This window comes from Diplodia seriata, assembly GCF_021436955.1.
Source record: "Diplodia seriata strain FDS-637 chromosome Unknown scaffold_6, whole genome shotgun sequence".
Classification (NCBI taxonomy): Eukaryota; Fungi; Ascomycota; class Dothideomycetes; order Botryosphaeriales; family Botryosphaeriaceae; genus Diplodia; species Diplodia seriata.
In genome coordinates this window covers 1,218,641-1,235,410 of record NW_027117313.1, presented here as the reverse complement: position 1 = coordinate 1,235,410, position 16,770 = coordinate 1,218,641, and the positions used below count along the sequence as shown (strand labels likewise).

The 16,770-nt window shown below is 54.9% G+C and overlaps 7 protein-coding genes across 7 annotated transcripts; 2 read left to right on the top strand and 5 right to left on the bottom strand.

Moving 5' to 3' along the window:
• Positions 1–26: 26 nt before the first annotated feature.
• Positions 27–920, bottom strand: SLS55_006288 (uncharacterized protein; the record flags this gene model as incomplete). The annotated part of the gene is made up of 1 exon (XM_066777718.1): positions 27–920. One exon carries the CDS (start codon positions 918–920, stop codon positions 27–29), a length of 894 nt encoding a protein of 297 aa, XP_066631813.1.
• An 830-nt stretch (positions 921–1,750) lies between these two features.
• Positions 1,751–3,705, bottom strand: SLS55_006287 (uncharacterized protein; the record flags this gene model as incomplete). The annotated part of the gene is made up of 3 exons (XM_066777717.1): positions 1,751–2,235; positions 2,736–3,545; positions 3,615–3,705. The coding sequence occupies 3 exons, from the start codon at positions 3,703–3,705 to the stop codon at positions 1,751–1,753; spliced, it is 1,386 nt and encodes a 461-aa protein (XP_066631812.1).
• A 611-nt stretch (positions 3,706–4,316) lies between these two features.
• SLS55_006286 (uncharacterized protein) lies at positions 4,317–5,230 on the top strand (the record flags this gene model as incomplete). Its single annotated transcript, XM_066777716.1, has 3 exons — positions 4,317–4,646; positions 4,708–5,105; positions 5,170–5,230. 3 exons carry the CDS (start codon positions 4,317–4,319, stop codon positions 5,228–5,230), a joined length of 789 nt encoding a protein of 262 aa, XP_066631811.1.
• A 757-nt stretch (positions 5,231–5,987) lies between these two features.
• On the top strand, positions 5,988–6,789 carry SLS55_006285 (mitochondrial 54S ribosomal protein mL61; the record flags this gene model as incomplete). The annotated part of the gene is made up of 3 exons (XM_066777715.1): positions 5,988–6,026; positions 6,131–6,273; positions 6,363–6,789. 3 exons carry the CDS (start codon positions 5,988–5,990, stop codon positions 6,787–6,789), a joined length of 609 nt encoding a protein of 202 aa, XP_066631810.1.
• Positions 6,790–7,192: 403 nt separating this feature from the next.
• Positions 7,193–7,964, bottom strand: SLS55_006284 (uncharacterized protein; the record flags this gene model as incomplete). Its single annotated transcript, XM_066777714.1, has 1 exon — positions 7,193–7,964. A coding segment is annotated over one exon (772 nt), but the record flags the coding sequence as incomplete, so codon positions are not given.
• Positions 7,965–12,007: 4,043 nt separating this feature from the next.
• SLS55_006283 (uncharacterized protein) lies at positions 12,008–13,128 on the bottom strand (the record flags this gene model as incomplete). Its single annotated transcript, XM_066777713.1, has 2 exons — positions 12,008–12,847; positions 13,123–13,128. The coding sequence occupies 2 exons, from the start codon at positions 13,126–13,128 to the stop codon at positions 12,008–12,010; spliced, it is 846 nt and encodes a 281-aa protein (XP_066631808.1).
• Positions 13,129–14,706: 1,578 nt separating this feature from the next.
• SLS55_006282 (uncharacterized protein) lies at positions 14,707–15,317 on the bottom strand (the record flags this gene model as incomplete). Its single annotated transcript, XM_066777712.1, has 3 exons — positions 14,707–14,830; positions 14,886–15,042; positions 15,098–15,317. 3 exons carry the CDS (start codon positions 15,315–15,317, stop codon positions 14,707–14,709), a joined length of 501 nt encoding a protein of 166 aa, XP_066631807.1.
• Positions 15,318–16,770: the final 1,453 nt, after the last annotated feature.

Sequence of the window (16,770 nt, the reverse complement as noted above, 5' to 3'; positions counted from 1 at the left end):
GGAATACTCAGCAACACCTTGTGCAATCAGACAATCCGGATTTTGTGAGTCTCGAGTTCGTCGAACGCTCTCATGCCTCGCGGGTTGGAGATGACTATTCCCACCCTCCGGAACTCCGACTCAACTCCCGTAGGCAGAAGTATGAGTCCACCTACTGTCTTTTCATCTAGCTTGGACGTCATGAGCAGAGAAAGGCCCTCCAGCGGCGTATCACGTAATGGTAGAGGTGTGATGAATCCCTCATACGTAATGTGGTGATCGAACCGGAAATCGAGTTCGACTGTCGCAATGTCGCGGTCTGGTTTTGCCGTCCTTATAGTCAATAGTCTGGATTGAGATTTTGACGCCAGGTAGATTTTCGGTGACGGCAACTGGATGAACTTGCCACGGATCTTCAGGTGTCCGGCTTTAATGCGGCCAAAGGAATCCAGGCCGTGGGGAGTGGTTATTGCTGAGATGAGCTCACAGCTAGGGAGCAGAGATACATGGGAGCTCGACAGGTCAAGTCCGGGCAAAGACCAAAGAATTCCGTGGGAATACGAAACCCAGCTCCAAGATGGTGCCATGAACGCGTCGATGGACGTCAGCTCAGCAAGGCGCTGAGTGAGCGGAATCTTGTCCTCGTCGTCTTCCGCCATGGTTGTCCACAGCAATCCTTTCTGCAAGTCAGAAGCCCAAAGACCGGCAACATACTCCAGCGTGAGTCGCTCGGACACGTCTCGTGCCAAACCGGAAATGGCGGAAAGACGGTCCTGTTTGTAGGTCAAGTCTCTCTGCGAGTACTCCTCCATAAGCTCGTACCATCTCTGCATTGCCGTTTCTGTGTTCTTGAGAGAGTTCGCCCATTCGTTCAGAGACTCGTCGAGAGTAATGAATCCGTTCTCGGCTTCTCGATGTGTGCCCGTTTGGAAGTAGACCATGTCATCTCGGAAAACAAGTTTATTTGGTGACAACAGCCATTCCTGGAGCGGCCATCCACGTGTTGTCAGTGACACGCGGGAGGTAGGGAAATCCCAAGGATCCATGCAGCTGGAGAAAACACTTCGTTCGTCAATCCCCGCAGGATGAGGTAACTTCAAATAGAACTGTCCCCAAACCGACGGCCGTAGAGATGACTTGAATTGGAGTCCAGTTTCCGGTTCACTCAGTGCACGGTCTGCGAAGCCGCTGTTGCAGGAGTCTCCTGCGAGGGCGGAGATGGTGAGGTATGCCTCTGAATAAATGGACTTCATCTGCGCGCATTCTCTCTGCCAATCCCCAGTGTCATCTTGAACGATGCACAGAGAATCGACCCATAGGTACCGAATTCCCAGCGCACGAGTGACCAGCACTGCATCGCAGATGGTTTTTGGGAGATTCTTCATAGCAATTTCCTGGAGGTGACCTGGAAGAGAGTCTGCCTTGGTCGTGAATGACGGCTGACGTTCGCCCCAGCAATAACTCAAGGCAACATAAGGAACGGCATGAACGCCCGACGAGGTCCCGTTGGCCAGATTAATACGGTCCGAGGTAATGACAAGGCGAGGCTCTCGAGAACCTTCTCTGCCACCAACATCCACGAGCCTCGAAGGAACAAACGAATGGGTTGCCTTCGAGCACTGCGGAGGAGAACAGTTGGCGACAAGTTCATTGAGTCTCCTTTTCCCCGGTGCGGACAGTGCGGACGGAGCGACGGGCTGTCGTGCGATACCTAACCACCTAGCGCACTGACCTGAAGCGCATCAGCAGTGGGTAGAAGGCATGTGCCTGATCAGGAAATACCTGGCGCTGCATGCACCTCGAAAAACAGCGTTTCCTCGATAGCAAACCTGGGCCTGGGCTTTCGGCACTCGTCGATGTGCTCGTCGCGCGAGAAGAAGAGTTCTACCGCAAGCTCATCGAGAACGGTCTGATCTCTCTCGTGGTTGGAGCGGAAATGGTCGTGGTTGTGGCCTGGTTTGAGCAGGAACCTGAGGTGCTTGGCGAGGACATGTGACCTGTCAGGTGGAACGGGAGTCTTCTCGCCGCCAACGAGCCTCAAGATGGCGGTTTTGAGGAGTCGACAGAAGCCGCAACCGGCGTTTGCGGATGCGCTGAGAGCGGGCAGAGCCGGTAGGCGGTCCTCGAGCTTGTAGTCGAGGTCCAGCCATCTCTTATCTCCGAAGGACACGAAGTCCTCGCCGTTTTCGCTTTTGACTTGGCCGCCCTGCTTACCGTCATCTAGGGCCAGCACCTCGCAGCGCTTGCAGAGGCCGTCTTGGCGGGACAGCGTGGATGCGGGGAAAGAAGGCGTGCTGCCGTCGATATCATAACTCGTCCTGGGGGCTTCACAGATAACGGACATGTCAGGTGGCGCAGTTTGACATTCCCGGCTGAGATGAGACTTGTTTGGAGAAATTGCCGATGGTTCAGTGGAATGGCAGCAGAGCTGCACTCGTGGTGTGATCCGAGTCGGGGCAGCGACGCACAAGTCATGTGGGGGCTTGCGGGGTCCAGCAAACGGTAGGCTAGCCTGGATTCGGTAACCGTCGTGATTGGCAGTGCTCCCCATTTTGGCATTTTCTAGCTGCAGCCACCCTCAACTTGCGAGACGCTGCTACTAAGTACAGTACAACTACAGAGTACGACCGCAATCCCCTTTCCACCTTCAGCGTCCCCCAGCCAGCCAAGCACATCTCCCATTTACTGCCGACCACCCGCGCCCTGCCGCTCCATCTCCTCCCTAAACACATTCCGTTCATCTGCCGATAGCCTACTGACAGGAGAGTCCAAACTAGAATCGCGCGATTGCTTCCGGTGCGGAGGAAGATCGTCCTTGTACTCCCCAGAACCAAGCAATTCGTGTTCCTGTGAGCGCACATCCTCCTTGCCAGCCCTGCCCCGACCCAGGCGCTGCCACCGCGATTTGCGGCTTGCATAGCCTCTTTTGCGGCCCATGACACTGCCGAGGCCAGTTCGCCTCTGCTTGCGCATGCAATATGCCAATCCGCCGACAACGAGGGCTGTGAAAGCCAAGCAAACCGGCAAGCCGATCTTCAGCCCCATTTCGTTGTACGATTTCGTGGACTCCTGTGGCTGCAAATGTGTTGACGGCTTCGCCTTCAGCTGCACTGTCGGTCCGTCGTAAACGCTTGCGGTAGTTCCGGCGGCAGCATCCGAATGCTGTGCGAAAAAGGTGAGGTTGTACGCTGTAGATCCCCGCAGCCACTCTTGCTTCACGTCGACAGTTGTGGCGCCTAGCTTGCTCTGAACCGGTCCGCTCGCCCACACGTTCCTGCTCGTGTCGTTGTACCAATTGAGCAGGATGTTCATGGTCGAGTTGGGCTTAAAGTACTTCGAATTCCACGTCACGTAGTAGCGTTCGCCGGGGTAGAGGTCCGTGTTGTTGGCCGGCAGGCAGAACGGCTTCGCCGCGTCATCACGGCAGACAGGTAAGTCCTCGCTAGGAAGCAGTGAGTTCGTTGCGTTCGACGATAGACTAGTGATAGTTGGCCGGACAGCTGCAATGCCCGCGTTCTCCACAAGAGCGGGTGTGGGGACGATTGATGCAGCCGAGAAGGTGGAGTCTGCAGGTGGTCAGTCCGGGCCAGACGGAGAAGGAAGCTTTGACTTGGGTGACGGAGATCACGACTCACCAGCTCCCTTCTCAATTGGGCCGGCAGCGACACTGGGCGATTGAAAGGCGATGGCGACCAGCGCGGCCAAGCTGGCAGACGTAAGATGCATAGTGCGCACTGTCCAGTTTCAGAAATGAAGGATGATACAGTGCGCGACGTGCGGGTCTCCACGGCGGCAGAGAGATACGAAGAGCAGTGGAAATGATGGGCGGCCGACGCTGGCAATTGAGGACGGAATGAGGTCCAGCAGCGGCCCGCATTGTTGGTAGCGGACAGCCATGGTTGCACTCCCCAACGAAGGGCGTTGTGGCCAGAGTCACAGCGCCCTTTTGCGTGCGACTGGGACGCGACTGCCCGTTGGAGCTCTGACCAGCGGTTGCAAGACGTGGAGCAGCGCACTAGCCGGATTGGCCGTAGGCTGCCTTCAGCTTAATTCGACGCGTCGCTTCGGGGTCCCCTGCCTCGCCGCGCGAATTGTCACCTGGCATCTTTTCCTTCGTCGCTCCGTAGTGTTTGCAATTCGGCCTATCCTTAGCCTTGCATACCGTTGGCCGCGCTTCCGGTTAAGTCCCGCCCTGCTGCCTGCTTGCCCTCCGCCACATTCCTCGCACCTTATTATCTGCACGATTACCACATCGTCGCACACCACCGCGCGCCGTCCCTCGCCTCTGTCTCCTTCCTTCGCACCCGCTCCCCACAACCACCCCGCGAACCGCCACAATGCGCTTCTCCAAGACTCTCCTGGTCGCCCTCCCTGCGCTTGCGCTCGCCGAGGAGCAAGTGCCTCTGGCCGAGAAGGTCAAGGGCTGGTTCAACAAGGCCCAAGGCTACGTCTCTACTGCCATTCCCGCCGTGCAGTCGCCCGTCAATGCCGGCGCCTCCAAGGTCGTCGAGAAGACCGTCGCCAACCTGACCCTGGAGAACTGGCGCGACGTTGTGACGCCCAGCGCCTCCGCTGCCGGCTCTGAGCCCGAGGAGTGGTTGATCTACCTTACCGGCGGCAACAAGACCTGTTTCGGCATGTGCGGAAACACCACTGAGGCCTGGACTGTACGTTGGAAGCTCTGTGCCCGCCAATTGAACATGCAATTCTAACTGTGCCGCCTTGCAGAAATCCGTCCCTCTCCTCGCTGCCAGCCCCAAGTCGCCTAGTCTCGGCCAGGTCGACTGCGAGGCAGAGCCTGTCCTCTGCAACACCTGGGCCGCCGGTCCTCCTTCGATCCTGCACGTGCTCCTTCCGGCTCCCCTCGCTGACCAGTCCACCCCGGCCACCACTGTCCGCTTCATTAGCCTGAACAGGACCACCACCACCGCCCCGGACATCGCCAAGATCTCTCTCGAGGAGAAGTACAAGGAGACCGAGCCTTATGAGGGCGTTTTCCACCCCTTCGACGGCGCCCTTGTCAAGTACGGCCTTGCCGTCCCTGTCGCCTACGCCATCTGGGGTTTCTCTAAGATGCCCAGCTGGCTGCCCATGATTGCCATCTCCATGCTCAGCAGGACTTTCGTGTAAGTTTCTTCCGTTTCTTGGCTTTAATATACTCTAGGCCATCGTTAGACTAACTTATCATAGCCGGAGAGGTGGCGCCACTCCCGGTGGCCCGCGCCCTGCTGCACCTGCCGCCGCGCAGTAAATGGACATTTTAGATCAAGAATGAGCTACACGAACTTGATGCTCCAACTGCGGCAAGTGCGACGCAATAGCTTCCGCGGGTTCTCGGGATATTAGATTTTTGGATGAGATGGGGTGTAAATACCTGTCACGAGTACTGTTATGAGTACAGAGCGTACGGCGAAACGTCATGGGACTGCTATAGGAACTAGGTAGTTGGGACTGCGGGGCGTTCGGTCTCATGGCCAATTGATTTTTCCCTCTTGCGCAGAGTAGGGCAACTCCGTGTTGAGGGTTGATGCAGGCTCTTCCTCCAATTCGGTGGCTTAGGGCAATAGGAAGATGCAGAACACGTCAAGTGAGCTGTAAAGGAATTGAAGCTTTCAACATACGTCTAATCAGATATCGCATCCTATCAGGAGGGCAGTCAAGGTCTGTCTAGTCATTGCTTTGTGAACTCGAAGTGCCTGTTTACCTCCGGATATTCACTGCAACTGCCCGTGCATTGGAGCATGAAATGACAAAATCATCATCAGCCAACGGTGACGCGGCATCATCCGCTGATTTCATGGCTCCCATCATAGCTAGGTAGGAATGACGCGACCGCGTTCTGTAACGGCCCATTGGCGCGTTCCATTTCCATGCCGATGAATCAGCGAGAGATAAGATACCGGCGTTCCAAAATTCCGACGGCCCATGGGAAACCTTCCATCTGATCGGCTCCGCCGAACAACAGCTTCCACCCGCCCAATACCCCAATTCTCCACACAACCGCCAAGATGCCGACGATAGGACAGCGCATGTTCAAGTTGAAGCAAGTGAGTAAAGTTTTCGCCCCCAACTCTTCGCCCGCTATTGCTAATTTGTCTGCGAATCTACAGCAGGTAACTACTCGCACTCCCGTGCCGCATCACCTCCGCAGACCGTTCGACTAAGACGATACGCCTACTCCAAACAGCTTCTCGGCATCCGGATCGGGCCCGGCGCCGCCGTCATGCCCAAGGAGGTCAAGAAGATAACTATGCGCCTCGCGCCCAAGATCGACGACGGCCACCGGGGACCCAAGTACGTCCAAGTCCAACCATCCCGACCGTACCGCCGCGCAACCAGAGCCGGGAAAGCGAAAGCGTCTCTGACAAATACGCCTTCTACAGGAAGTTCTTCAAGGCGATTCTTCCGCGCCTGCAGTACCGCAACCCCGCGCTCCGCATCACCGTCGACCGCTCCGCCGCGCAATCCGACCCGGCCGTCATGAACATCCTCTTCGACTCGCCCGCCGCCGCCTCCGCCGCCTCCACCCCATCGCAATCGTCCGGCTCGGTGGCGCGGAAGGACAGAACTGTCACCATCTACATGAAGGGCAAGACGGACAGCGAGATCCTGCAGCAGCTGTACGAGGTCACGGGCGCGAAGGAGGTCGAGCCGACGGAGGTGGAGAAGGAGGAGCTGCGCGAGCTGGCGGAACGCAGTGAACGCAGCCGCAAGGACAGCGCGCGCCAGGCCGCGGTCAACAGGCAGCGGAAGAGGGAGGCCGAGCTGCTGGCCGCGGCAAGGGGACAGGTGGGGCTGGAGCCTTCGTAGACGTGGGTGCGAGGGAATGGTTGGGGGAGGGCCAGATGGAAGAGAGCATTTGGTCTTAGATTGATACGGAGATATCGCTCAAAGGCAAAAGAGACAAGGCGCGGTGTTGGGATGTACAGTACCATTTTGTGGGATTGCGGACATATATCAAAAAGCGGATTTCTCAGTCAGATACGGGTGTTTAGATGTGTCCAACCGGGAGCATCAATCCCAACAATGGCCGGTGGCTGACGCAAGAATATCACATGAGAGATTCCAAATTGAATTGGTATTCGCTGCCTCAGCGTAGCACTTTGGGCAAGCTTTCACAACGTCTACAACTCCTGCTCGTTTCCGCATGTGTTGTTTACAATGTTTTATTTGAATAAATTTATCGTTCTTTATGATTCCGCAAGCCCTTTCCCTAGTTCACCACTGCACCCTTCCACCAAGCCATCACCCCCAGCACAAACACGACCACCATGGCGTCTGCAACCACCGTCGTGTAGATCACGCTATACCGTCCCGCCAACCTCACATACCCAGCGAACGGCTCCGGCAGCACGGTTGACAAAGTCCCCATGATGCCGCCCTGCTGTAGCCTCCCCTTCTCCACGAAGAACCGCGTCGTCTGCAGCAGCACCTCGGCCGTCGCGAAGATGTAGAACAACCGCTTCCCCGCAGCCCCCGCCTCGTCCTCGTGCTGGTGGGCGAAAGCGGCCGACGCGCTCCGGCTCAGCTTCGACCCGTCGAAGGTCGACGTCAGCGCGACGTACGCCGCCAGCCCGAACGAGAAGACGGCGTGCACGACGCGCCACACGTACGCCGAGCTGGTCGCCTGCTTCTGCGCCTCCGCCGTCTGGCCTCCCGGAGGACCGCCGCCGCCGCCACCGTTCATGCCCATCATCGCCTGCATCATCTTCATCATCGGGTCTTCTCCTCCCTGCGCGCCTCCCGGCTGGTCGCCGCCCTGCATCATCTGCTGCATCATCCGCATCATCGGGTCGTCGTTCATGCCGCCACCGCCGCCGGGGCCGAATGGACTGTCCCGCCCGCTGGCGGGGCCGAAGGGCGTGGATGCTCCCGAGGCGCCGGAGGAGGGAGGCAGGCGGCGCGGCGCGGGTTGGTAGTAGTGCTCGCTGATGTCGACTTCGGGCGGGTCGGCGGAGTCGTGCTCCACGGCGGCGGCGGTGGAGCTGGGCTCCGCGGGTTTTGCAGGCGCGGGGCTGGCTGTAGAGCGGGGTCAGAAGTGCACGGATGATGTAGGTGTAAGCAGCTGGTGAGGAGAGAGTAGGCTTACCATCTTCGACTGCGGGAGCTGGGCGGCCACTCAGCGAGGTGATAGCCTCCAGGCGTGATGAGCCCTGCGAGGCGATTTTGGCTTGACGGCGCTCGCGACGCTCTCGCGCGCGGCGTTGGGCATCGCTTTCTTGTGGCGATTCCATCGTTTCCGAGGGAAAGGAAGCTGAGGAAAAGTTTGGTGCCCGGGGAAAGCTAGTGTTGATGTTTATTGCGCAATGTGGTTGGAAGCCGGAGGGTCTGGGCGCTACGTCAAGCGCCCGAAATTTACGGGTAGCTGTATCGTAAGCTTTCCCGTCTTGGTTAGCGACACCCCGCGGAGGGAGTCGCTCCCGCCAACGAACTCTTTTTCTACTCCATAACTCTACATCAGCATTCGAACGTCTCTACCAGCTGCTTGAAGGCAGCTGATTTAGAAAGAAATGCGTGTTCCATAGAGCGTCACCAGTGTCTCGAGCTATGCCCTCAAGATGATAACAACCCCCCTACAAGTGTCACAACGCCTAGGCAGAAGCGGCTGACCGCGAGGCTGACCGTGGCCTACTTGTTTCGCATTCAAAGCAATGGAATGACCAGCTAATGATCTATTGGTGAGACTTTCGCGCAGGGTCTACACTGCCTTATTTATAGGTCCACGGCGCGCCTCTTACTCGACGTCAGCCTCGTGTTTCTCCAATCTTCGCTCTTTGAAGATGAGCACTGAAAATCGAGACACCCAAGGCCTTATTTCTCGCCGTTGCAAACCTATCTTGTCACAACTCAGGAGATGCTGTCAAAATCATGGCGAGAGCTGCAATGGGGATGTCCTTGGTCTTGGAAAAGCCGATTTTGAAATCAACCTCATCGACGTACGGAAGATGTGCCTGGTTCGGCACGACTCGGCAAAATGTGGCTATTTCACCCTCAGCTATGTTTGGGGCAGCGTACAGCAATACCGAGTTCTGAGATCCAACCTTGACTTTCTTCGTCGGGAAGGATCACTCGAGGCCATCATACGAGATATCCCGCAAGTCGTCCGGGACTCCATCCAACTGGTTCGAGGACTCAAGGGGAACTACCTGTGGGTTGATTCTCTTTGTATTGTCCAAGACGATCCAGCGCAAAAACATCATCAAATTGCGCACATGGCACAGATTTACTCCCGATCATTCCTGACCATCGTGGCGGCGGAAGCTCTGGATGCTAATAGTCGCCTTCCAAGCGTTCATTACACTGGCACAACCTGCTCGGAAACCTACCCAGGAATGGAAGCTCCAGTAGACGACAGCAACTTGGAAGATGTCCTCTGTTCCTCTAAGTTTGGAAGTCGTGCATGGACCTATCAAGAGATCCTGCTCTCTCGCAGGCTTCTATTCAGCTATACCAACCGGACCATTCTGCAGTGTGGCACCGGAAGCTGGTACAGTGGACTCTCTTTTGATTGGGAAAAATTCGACGACACAGGAACTGCATTGTTTCCATTACCCCGACTAGTCATCGCATCTGGCTTATCATGGTTCTCTTCGTATGTGCGGGTCATTGAGAGCTACTCTTGTAAGAACCTCAGCTTTACCTCCGACATTGGGCCTGCATTTTTAGGCATTGAAACAGCTCTGGCATCTGTCCTGGACTCTCGTTTTTACCATGGCCTTCCGGAGCGCTTCTTCGATTATGCGCTTCTATGGGTCACACTGCCTGGAGGCTTCTCATTGAGGCGACGACACTCCGCCCCCAAGTTTCCAAGTTGGTCTTGGATGGGATGGGAGAATAGGGGGTATTTTCCCTCTTGCTGGGATGAAAATGGACCACCAACCGGTGAATCTATCCTGGCTCCCATGGTAAAGGCAATGGTGATCGTCTCACAAGAAGTTTATCAACCATTCAAATCAATTTTTCATATCGACACTGGTGATTCACTGCAAGCTTATAGCCGCACGCATCTCAATCAAATGAAAGTCGGGACCATGGTTTCGCAGGGTTTAGCGCCAGAAGTCGGCGCCATTCTTCAATTTCACGCTTTTACGACCCCATTTCATTTCCGTGGGGAAGCCGCAAAGAACACCTATTCGAAGGGACCGTTGTGGTCATCAAGGAGCAACTCCGACTCAGTAAAGTTTGTCACACTCTCAGACTTTCACCAAAACACTGTGGGCATGATAGCTGGTATCGACATTGAGGACCTGGCTGGTATAGTCTGCAGTGAAAGACGCCTTGAGATTGTAGCGCTCTCTGTTTGTCTCAAGGATTGGAGCCAGGGTAACATAAGCTACAAGGCGGCTTCGACCGTAAGATTCGTTAATATTATGCTGATCCAGATGTTCGAGGGTTATTCAGAGAGGGTTGCTGTCGGGCAAATGGATGCGCAAGCGTGGGAGAGAAGCAATCGATCCTGGAGACGTGTCAGACTTGCCTGAACCCTTTATTCTCATTTCCGACTCCCTTAAATAATTTTTGTTCTACTCTCTTTTTCTTTGTCTTTATCACAGGGGATGCAAATCTATGTTTGGTCTTATGGGGCTTTCTTTTACTCTCTACAACGGATACCACACTTTCCTTCGTGAGCAGTTACAACAATCAACTCGACCTGGATTTGAGGCCCATGGATATTTGAATATCAAGACGCTATTCCAATATCTCATATACGTTTTGTGCAAACCCTTTTACAATTCGATGTGGCGCTTTTTGGAGAATTGCAAGGAATGCTTTCTTTCCCGAGCTAAGAGACGTGTCCCTCCACGCGAAAAGAGAGATGTGTATGGTATCATTGCCAGTAGTACGCTTACCGATATTGCAAAATAATCTAGCATGTTTGCCTTCGAATCGTCCGTTTCCGAGCATTAAAGCATTCTTATTCCTAACGTTGTCGTAGTTTCATTTACATAAGCAGGCCGGGCACCGGGTTCTCGGCCTCGACGAATCGCACAAAAGCCGCATTCTTCCTCTCGCCTAAGTATTTCTTCCGACTGTCGCCCCCATCCTTTCTTCATAATCCTTCGTCAACACAACAGCCTTAGTAATACTTGCATATTGCCACTCCTTGCTTTTCTGTGTCTAACAAAAATTAGCAAGAGAGTGCTTTCTCAGTTCACAGGATCCAAAGTCCAGGAGGAAAATTAAGATGACTTCCATTCACTTCACCGCGAAAAGTATTCGAACATACGGTCCGCTCCTGGATAACAGTGCCCTTCATAAGCGAGCATACGAATTATTCGGTCTCCGTTTTCTTTCTGTTGCTCAATCGCCGCGCCGGACATTGTCCACGTCAAACAAAGTATATGCATGTCAACGTACAGCATTCTGCGAGAAAAAGCAAACCACTCCAGCGCCAACAACACTTCCTTTCTGGATATCCAGCTCAACATGGAAAAGGGCATCTGTAAACACACTGCGTTGTCTCGTCGGGTGCACCCTCGGCGACTTCTCTGCCCTCTGGTTCCTGCAGTCCTTCTACTCTGATTTGGGCGTTGGTCCCATCATGGCTACATCAAGTAAGCACCGCTCCCCTGGACATGCCAGATCGAGGAAACATCCACTAATACATCTCTCACAAAGTGGCCGCGGGTGTCTCGTCATCGATGATACTCGAAACCGTACTGCTGCGCATCGGCCGGGACAGTCTCTCCTGGCCCGCCGCAGTGAAGACGGCAGCGGGCATGAGTCTAATTTCGATGTTGACCATGGAGATGGCGCAGAACGTGGTCGACTATCACCTCACTGGCGGAGCAGTCAACATGGGAGATCCGTGGTTCTGGACTGCGGCGGCGATCTCGATTGGTGCTGGATTCGTGGCACCCCTGCCTTACAATTACGTGAGGTTGAGAAAGTATGGAAAGGCATGTCATTGAGGTAGAGTCTTGCATTCCGCAGCTAAACCAGATGCCATCAATTTACTCTCCACCCCATGTCCCTATAAATGGTTCTGTTGTGGCATCTATAACGAGCCTTGGAGATCATCGCTGTTTCACAAGACGTAGCGGTACATCGGATGCCCGTCCCCCAAGGACTCCACCTCCGCAGGGGCGTCATCGGGAGTGCTCTTACCATGCAGCCGATCGCGACGTCTGTTCACCAGCCACAAGCTCAGGCTCAGCACCATCGCCGTGCACGCCCCGAGAAACATGCATCCAGCACAGATCCACATGCCCCTGAAATACCGCGGGCCCTCCTCCGCCGGAAAGATGAAGCCGCCCAAGACGGAGCCGGCATGGCCGACCATGCCTGCAAGCGCCAGCCCGACGCCCCTCTTCGTCGACCCGCCCTGGTTGTCCGTCAGCCACACGCAATTCAGCGCGATCCCGGCGAAGACGCCGGCGCAGACGAGGAAGACGGCGAAGTAGCGCAACGCGACCGCCTCGACGGCCGCCAGCACGACGAAGCCGGCGCCGCCGACGCAGAAGCACGCGGCCAGGAACGCGCCGCGGTTCTGCGCGCGGTCGGACGCGAAGCAGGCGCCGATGCACACGGCAAAGGCGACGAGGTACGGCGGCGCGGACAGCCCCTGCGCGTTGACGGCGGTGAAGCCCATGTCGCGCACCATAGTCGGCAGGTAGGCCGGCAGCGAGCCGAAGCCGATGTCGCAGCAGAAGAAGAGGACGGCGGCCGCGTAGCACTTGGGGTCGCGCAGCGCGGCGAGTGCGAGGCGCCGGTCGAGCGCGCCCTTGCCCGCGCCCGCGTCGCCGCGGGCTTTGGCGGAGCGCGCGTGGACGATGCGGTTCTGGCGCGCGGTGAGGAAGCGGCACTCGGACGGCGAGTTGGGGAGGTAGAAGTAGGTGAAGAGGGCGACGACGATGGTGGGGAGGCCCTCTTGTTTTGTTTTGTCTTGTCAGTGCTTGATCGGATGTCGGCTGAAGGGATTTGCTGACCTATGACGAAGAGTAGTTGCCAGCCTTCCAAAGCTGTGCGAGCTTGGACGATGCCGTAGGCAAGTGCTGTCGCGAACGAATTTGCCAGTGGAGCAGCAGACAGGAAAAGGCCGTATCTGAGCCCCATTTCGCGCTTGTTGTAGAAAAAGGTCAGGTAGAGCGGGATGGCTGGTGAGAAGCCAGCTTCGAAGATGCCTAGTAGAGCCCTGCACACAAGCATGCCGGCAAAGTTGGTTGTAGCTGCCTGGAACATGCTCATAGCTCCCCAGCCGAGTGCCATCAAAGTGACCCAAAGCTGCCACTCTAATCAGTAACGCGCGGCTATCAGGCTCCAAGAGGTGCTTACCGGCAAATTGAATAGTTTCCACAAGGGAATGAATACGTGACCGAGTGGGTACGTTATGTAGTAGACAATGATGATCCAAGAATACTGATTGGATGTAATTCCCCAGCTCCGTCCCATGCCTGCGACAAAAGCACTTCCAAGGTTTGAGCGGTCGACATAGCTCAGCAGATACAGCACAAAGAGCCTACAAGCAATTAGGGGTGCGCATTCTTCCCAGTGTTGTGAGATCCTCACAGTGTCATCAAGGAGAGGTCCAGTTGTTTCAGCGCCTGCTTTTCCTCTTCCTCTGTCCACTCTTCACGGAAGCCATTGCGATCATCTGATGCGTTTGATACACTCTCATGACCATTTTCTTTAGCCAAAGCGTTGTGGCTCATTGTGACGGTGGAATCAATGCGGGAAGATTGATGAGGTGGTGGAAGGAGAGCGGCGCAGCTGAGTCCAGAAATGTAAATGAGGAGGCCTTCATATACCAACCTTCACAGAAGAAGCGGGGGAGGCGCCAGCGTCTCCAAGACGTCGTGTCCACACCACCTTTGGGGTTGTAGTCGGCGCCACCATGCATGATTGGCTCCGCACGTATCACCGCGGGGACAGCTGAAGGCCTTCGGAACTGCTGGCGTACCCGAGAAGATCAACCTGCAAGCCAAGCGCCCATGGCTACTGTCACATGAGACATCTTATCCAGTGATCTCACCTTGCATATTTGTGTGGGCACTACCAAAGGTTAGCAAAGTGCGAAGACTCGGAATTACCGACACGGGAGCAGGACACGTTTATTTGCTTTTTCCATTGTTTATGCCCAATCGTACACAATGATCGCATCGAGCTACTCACAAAGAACTACTAAGATAAATCATTACATTCAGTCTTTCGTTGCCGTCGTTGTATTCTACTATCCGTTTCCCAGTAAAGCGCCCCAACACCGAGACGAAGATGACATCAATTTTTACAGATAAATGAAAAGACTTCCGTCTTTGTTCCGGTTGTCTCCTAGTTTTCCATACCGTCTTGTTTCATAACTGTATACGAATCAGCATCAACTGGCCAATCGTGAGGATGTTGAGAGGGGATGGACGTGCATACCTCCAGTGCAGGTTCCCCGTACACCAAGACTTGCAACCGTCGATAAGGGTTTGCAAGTCCTTTGTCAACTGATCGTTTGGATCCTCGTTACCGTAACGAAGCATGAGCTTGTCGGATAGATCATCCATCTCGGCGATAGTATCTGCGATCAGAGCTACGGCTCGCTGAGTTGAAGTCTCGAGGGGATTCTCGCTTTCTGTAGCAGCTGCATAAAAGATTGGGATTGTATTCGCAATCGACAGGCCGGCCTGAGTCACAACAGTTGCCGTCAGGAGAGAGATCAGGAGGAAGAGAGGGGATGAAAATTCCGACTTACCATCTCTTTCTTTACTGAGAATATATCATTGACGCTGGGTGTCTATTAGCTTAGTCTACCATGAATGAATAGTAGACATACCAAGAAACATTGATGTTGGCCATAGTCCACAGCTTCTTCATGTCAGGGTCTTCGAACACTTGCCGTGGGAGCCCTTTGGATTCTCCAAGAAACCTGCAAGTCTTGTCAACATGCGTAGACTCGAAAAGAGTAGTACGGTTCCACTTACTCGACCATAGAAAGACATGCTTCCACAGCACTGGCGCCGTCACGGAAAGTCCAGTATTCCTCAGGGCTGGGTACACCACCACCCAATCTGGAACACTGCTCCTCTTTCGTCATGTCCAGATAAAACTTAATGTTATCGAATAGTCTTTGTCTTTGCTCTGTTTTCCTGTTAGTAAAGCCAGTCCCTGTAATGCTTCATTTGTCTGGTTTTACCGATGTTGTATTCCTTCCGGATTGCATCGCCGAGCTCAGTGAAGCTTTGGATGATATGGCTGTAGCCTGTATCGCTGGCCAGACGACTAGCATATACAGCACCTTCAAAATACTCTCCGCCGTCTACGGAAAGCCCGAGGCAATCACGCACGAGCTCAATGAGGTCATGCCGATATTGGTTGGAAGCATCGAGATCGTCGACCATAGATGCGTCCTCCATGTCAAGCTCTAAGCAACAGCATTAGCGGATCAATCAAGACAGGCCGAGGTACACCTGGACAGTGCTTACCATCATCCACCACGAAGATCTGGTAGTACGAAGCATGAGGTTAGCCGAATGGACGAAAGACAACTCAAAGAATCCCGGACGTACCCAAACAATCAGCAGCGAGGCAATCCTGAGCCGCTCATAGGATGCCCAGGGAGAGCTTGCAGCCCCCAACAGACTGAAGTCCGCTTTCTTGAATGCTGCTCTCAACCTTGGTGATGGGATGTTTCTGCAGAGTTCAAACAGTGTTAACATCAATCCCAAAGAGAATTTAAAGGGAAGTGGTAAGTGTACTCACGCGTCGAGCCAATCACTTTCGTCTTTCCGTAAACGATCAAGTCCTTTGTTGATGCCAGTGGGCCAATGACAAAAGTACGGCCAAAGATCAGGAAGGTACATCATCTGGCCTCGAATCGAGGCAAGCAGCTGTTGTCTGGAGTCCAAAGGAGCCATGGTGATGAGCAAAGGAGTATGAGAGCAGTAGAATTCTCGGTGGTATGAGACGAGTGATGGTCGAGCAGACGGTCAAGTCATATTTATGCTATGTGTGTCTATCCAACAGTCTTCTCCCCGTCCGTTCCGTGCATGGTAGTAATATGACGCAGCCAAAAGTATTTCTGGTGGAATAGCTAGCCCCAAGGATCGATGGTCAAGCGGGTTGTGGCGATGAGGCAGCACAGTCACAGGACAGGAGGCCGGGGCAGAAGCGAGGCCAAAGCGAGGCCTTCGCGGCTGATCTGCAGGTCCATTCGGGGTCGATGGCTGGCTCCGTGTGCCCAGATGGTCTGGCGAGTCAGTACTCTGACATGGAGCAACGTTGCTCACGCAGGGCTGAGCTCCGCATGCATTTTCGCCCTCAGTAAGCAGAAGTTCGGTACGTTTTTTCCAGATCAGGTGTAGAGATAGGGTCCAGCACAGATCTACGCGTCAGCAATGCGATGCTATTGCGCTTCAGATGGAATGTCCCGGCTTGGAAAAGGGTGTTCTGTTTTGGGTGAGTTGGCCGGAGGTCGGCAATCGCAGTCCAACTCTAACAGTTCTCCCTGTCAAGTCAAGACGGGGCAGAGTGTGGCTCTTTGATCGGAGCATGGGGCAACGACAGAGCGGTGCTCGGCAAAGCCTCAGGGCCCAACACCGCAGAGCCGCCGGCAGCGCACGTGGAGATGGCTTGGCCTGGAGTCGAAGGGAGAACTGCAAATAGCACGCGGATAAGCGAATGAGATTGGCCTGACTCAAGTGTAGTATGTTGGTGGTGATTGGGTGCCGGAAATACGGGAGCGCGATCCTGCAGGATTGGTGCGGTGTGGTTGGCCCCCAACGTCCTCCACACCACGGCCTCGTCAGGGCTTCGGGAGCTGAGCAATGCCGTGAAGAAATCCGGTCACACCCGCTTCCAGATGTGAAG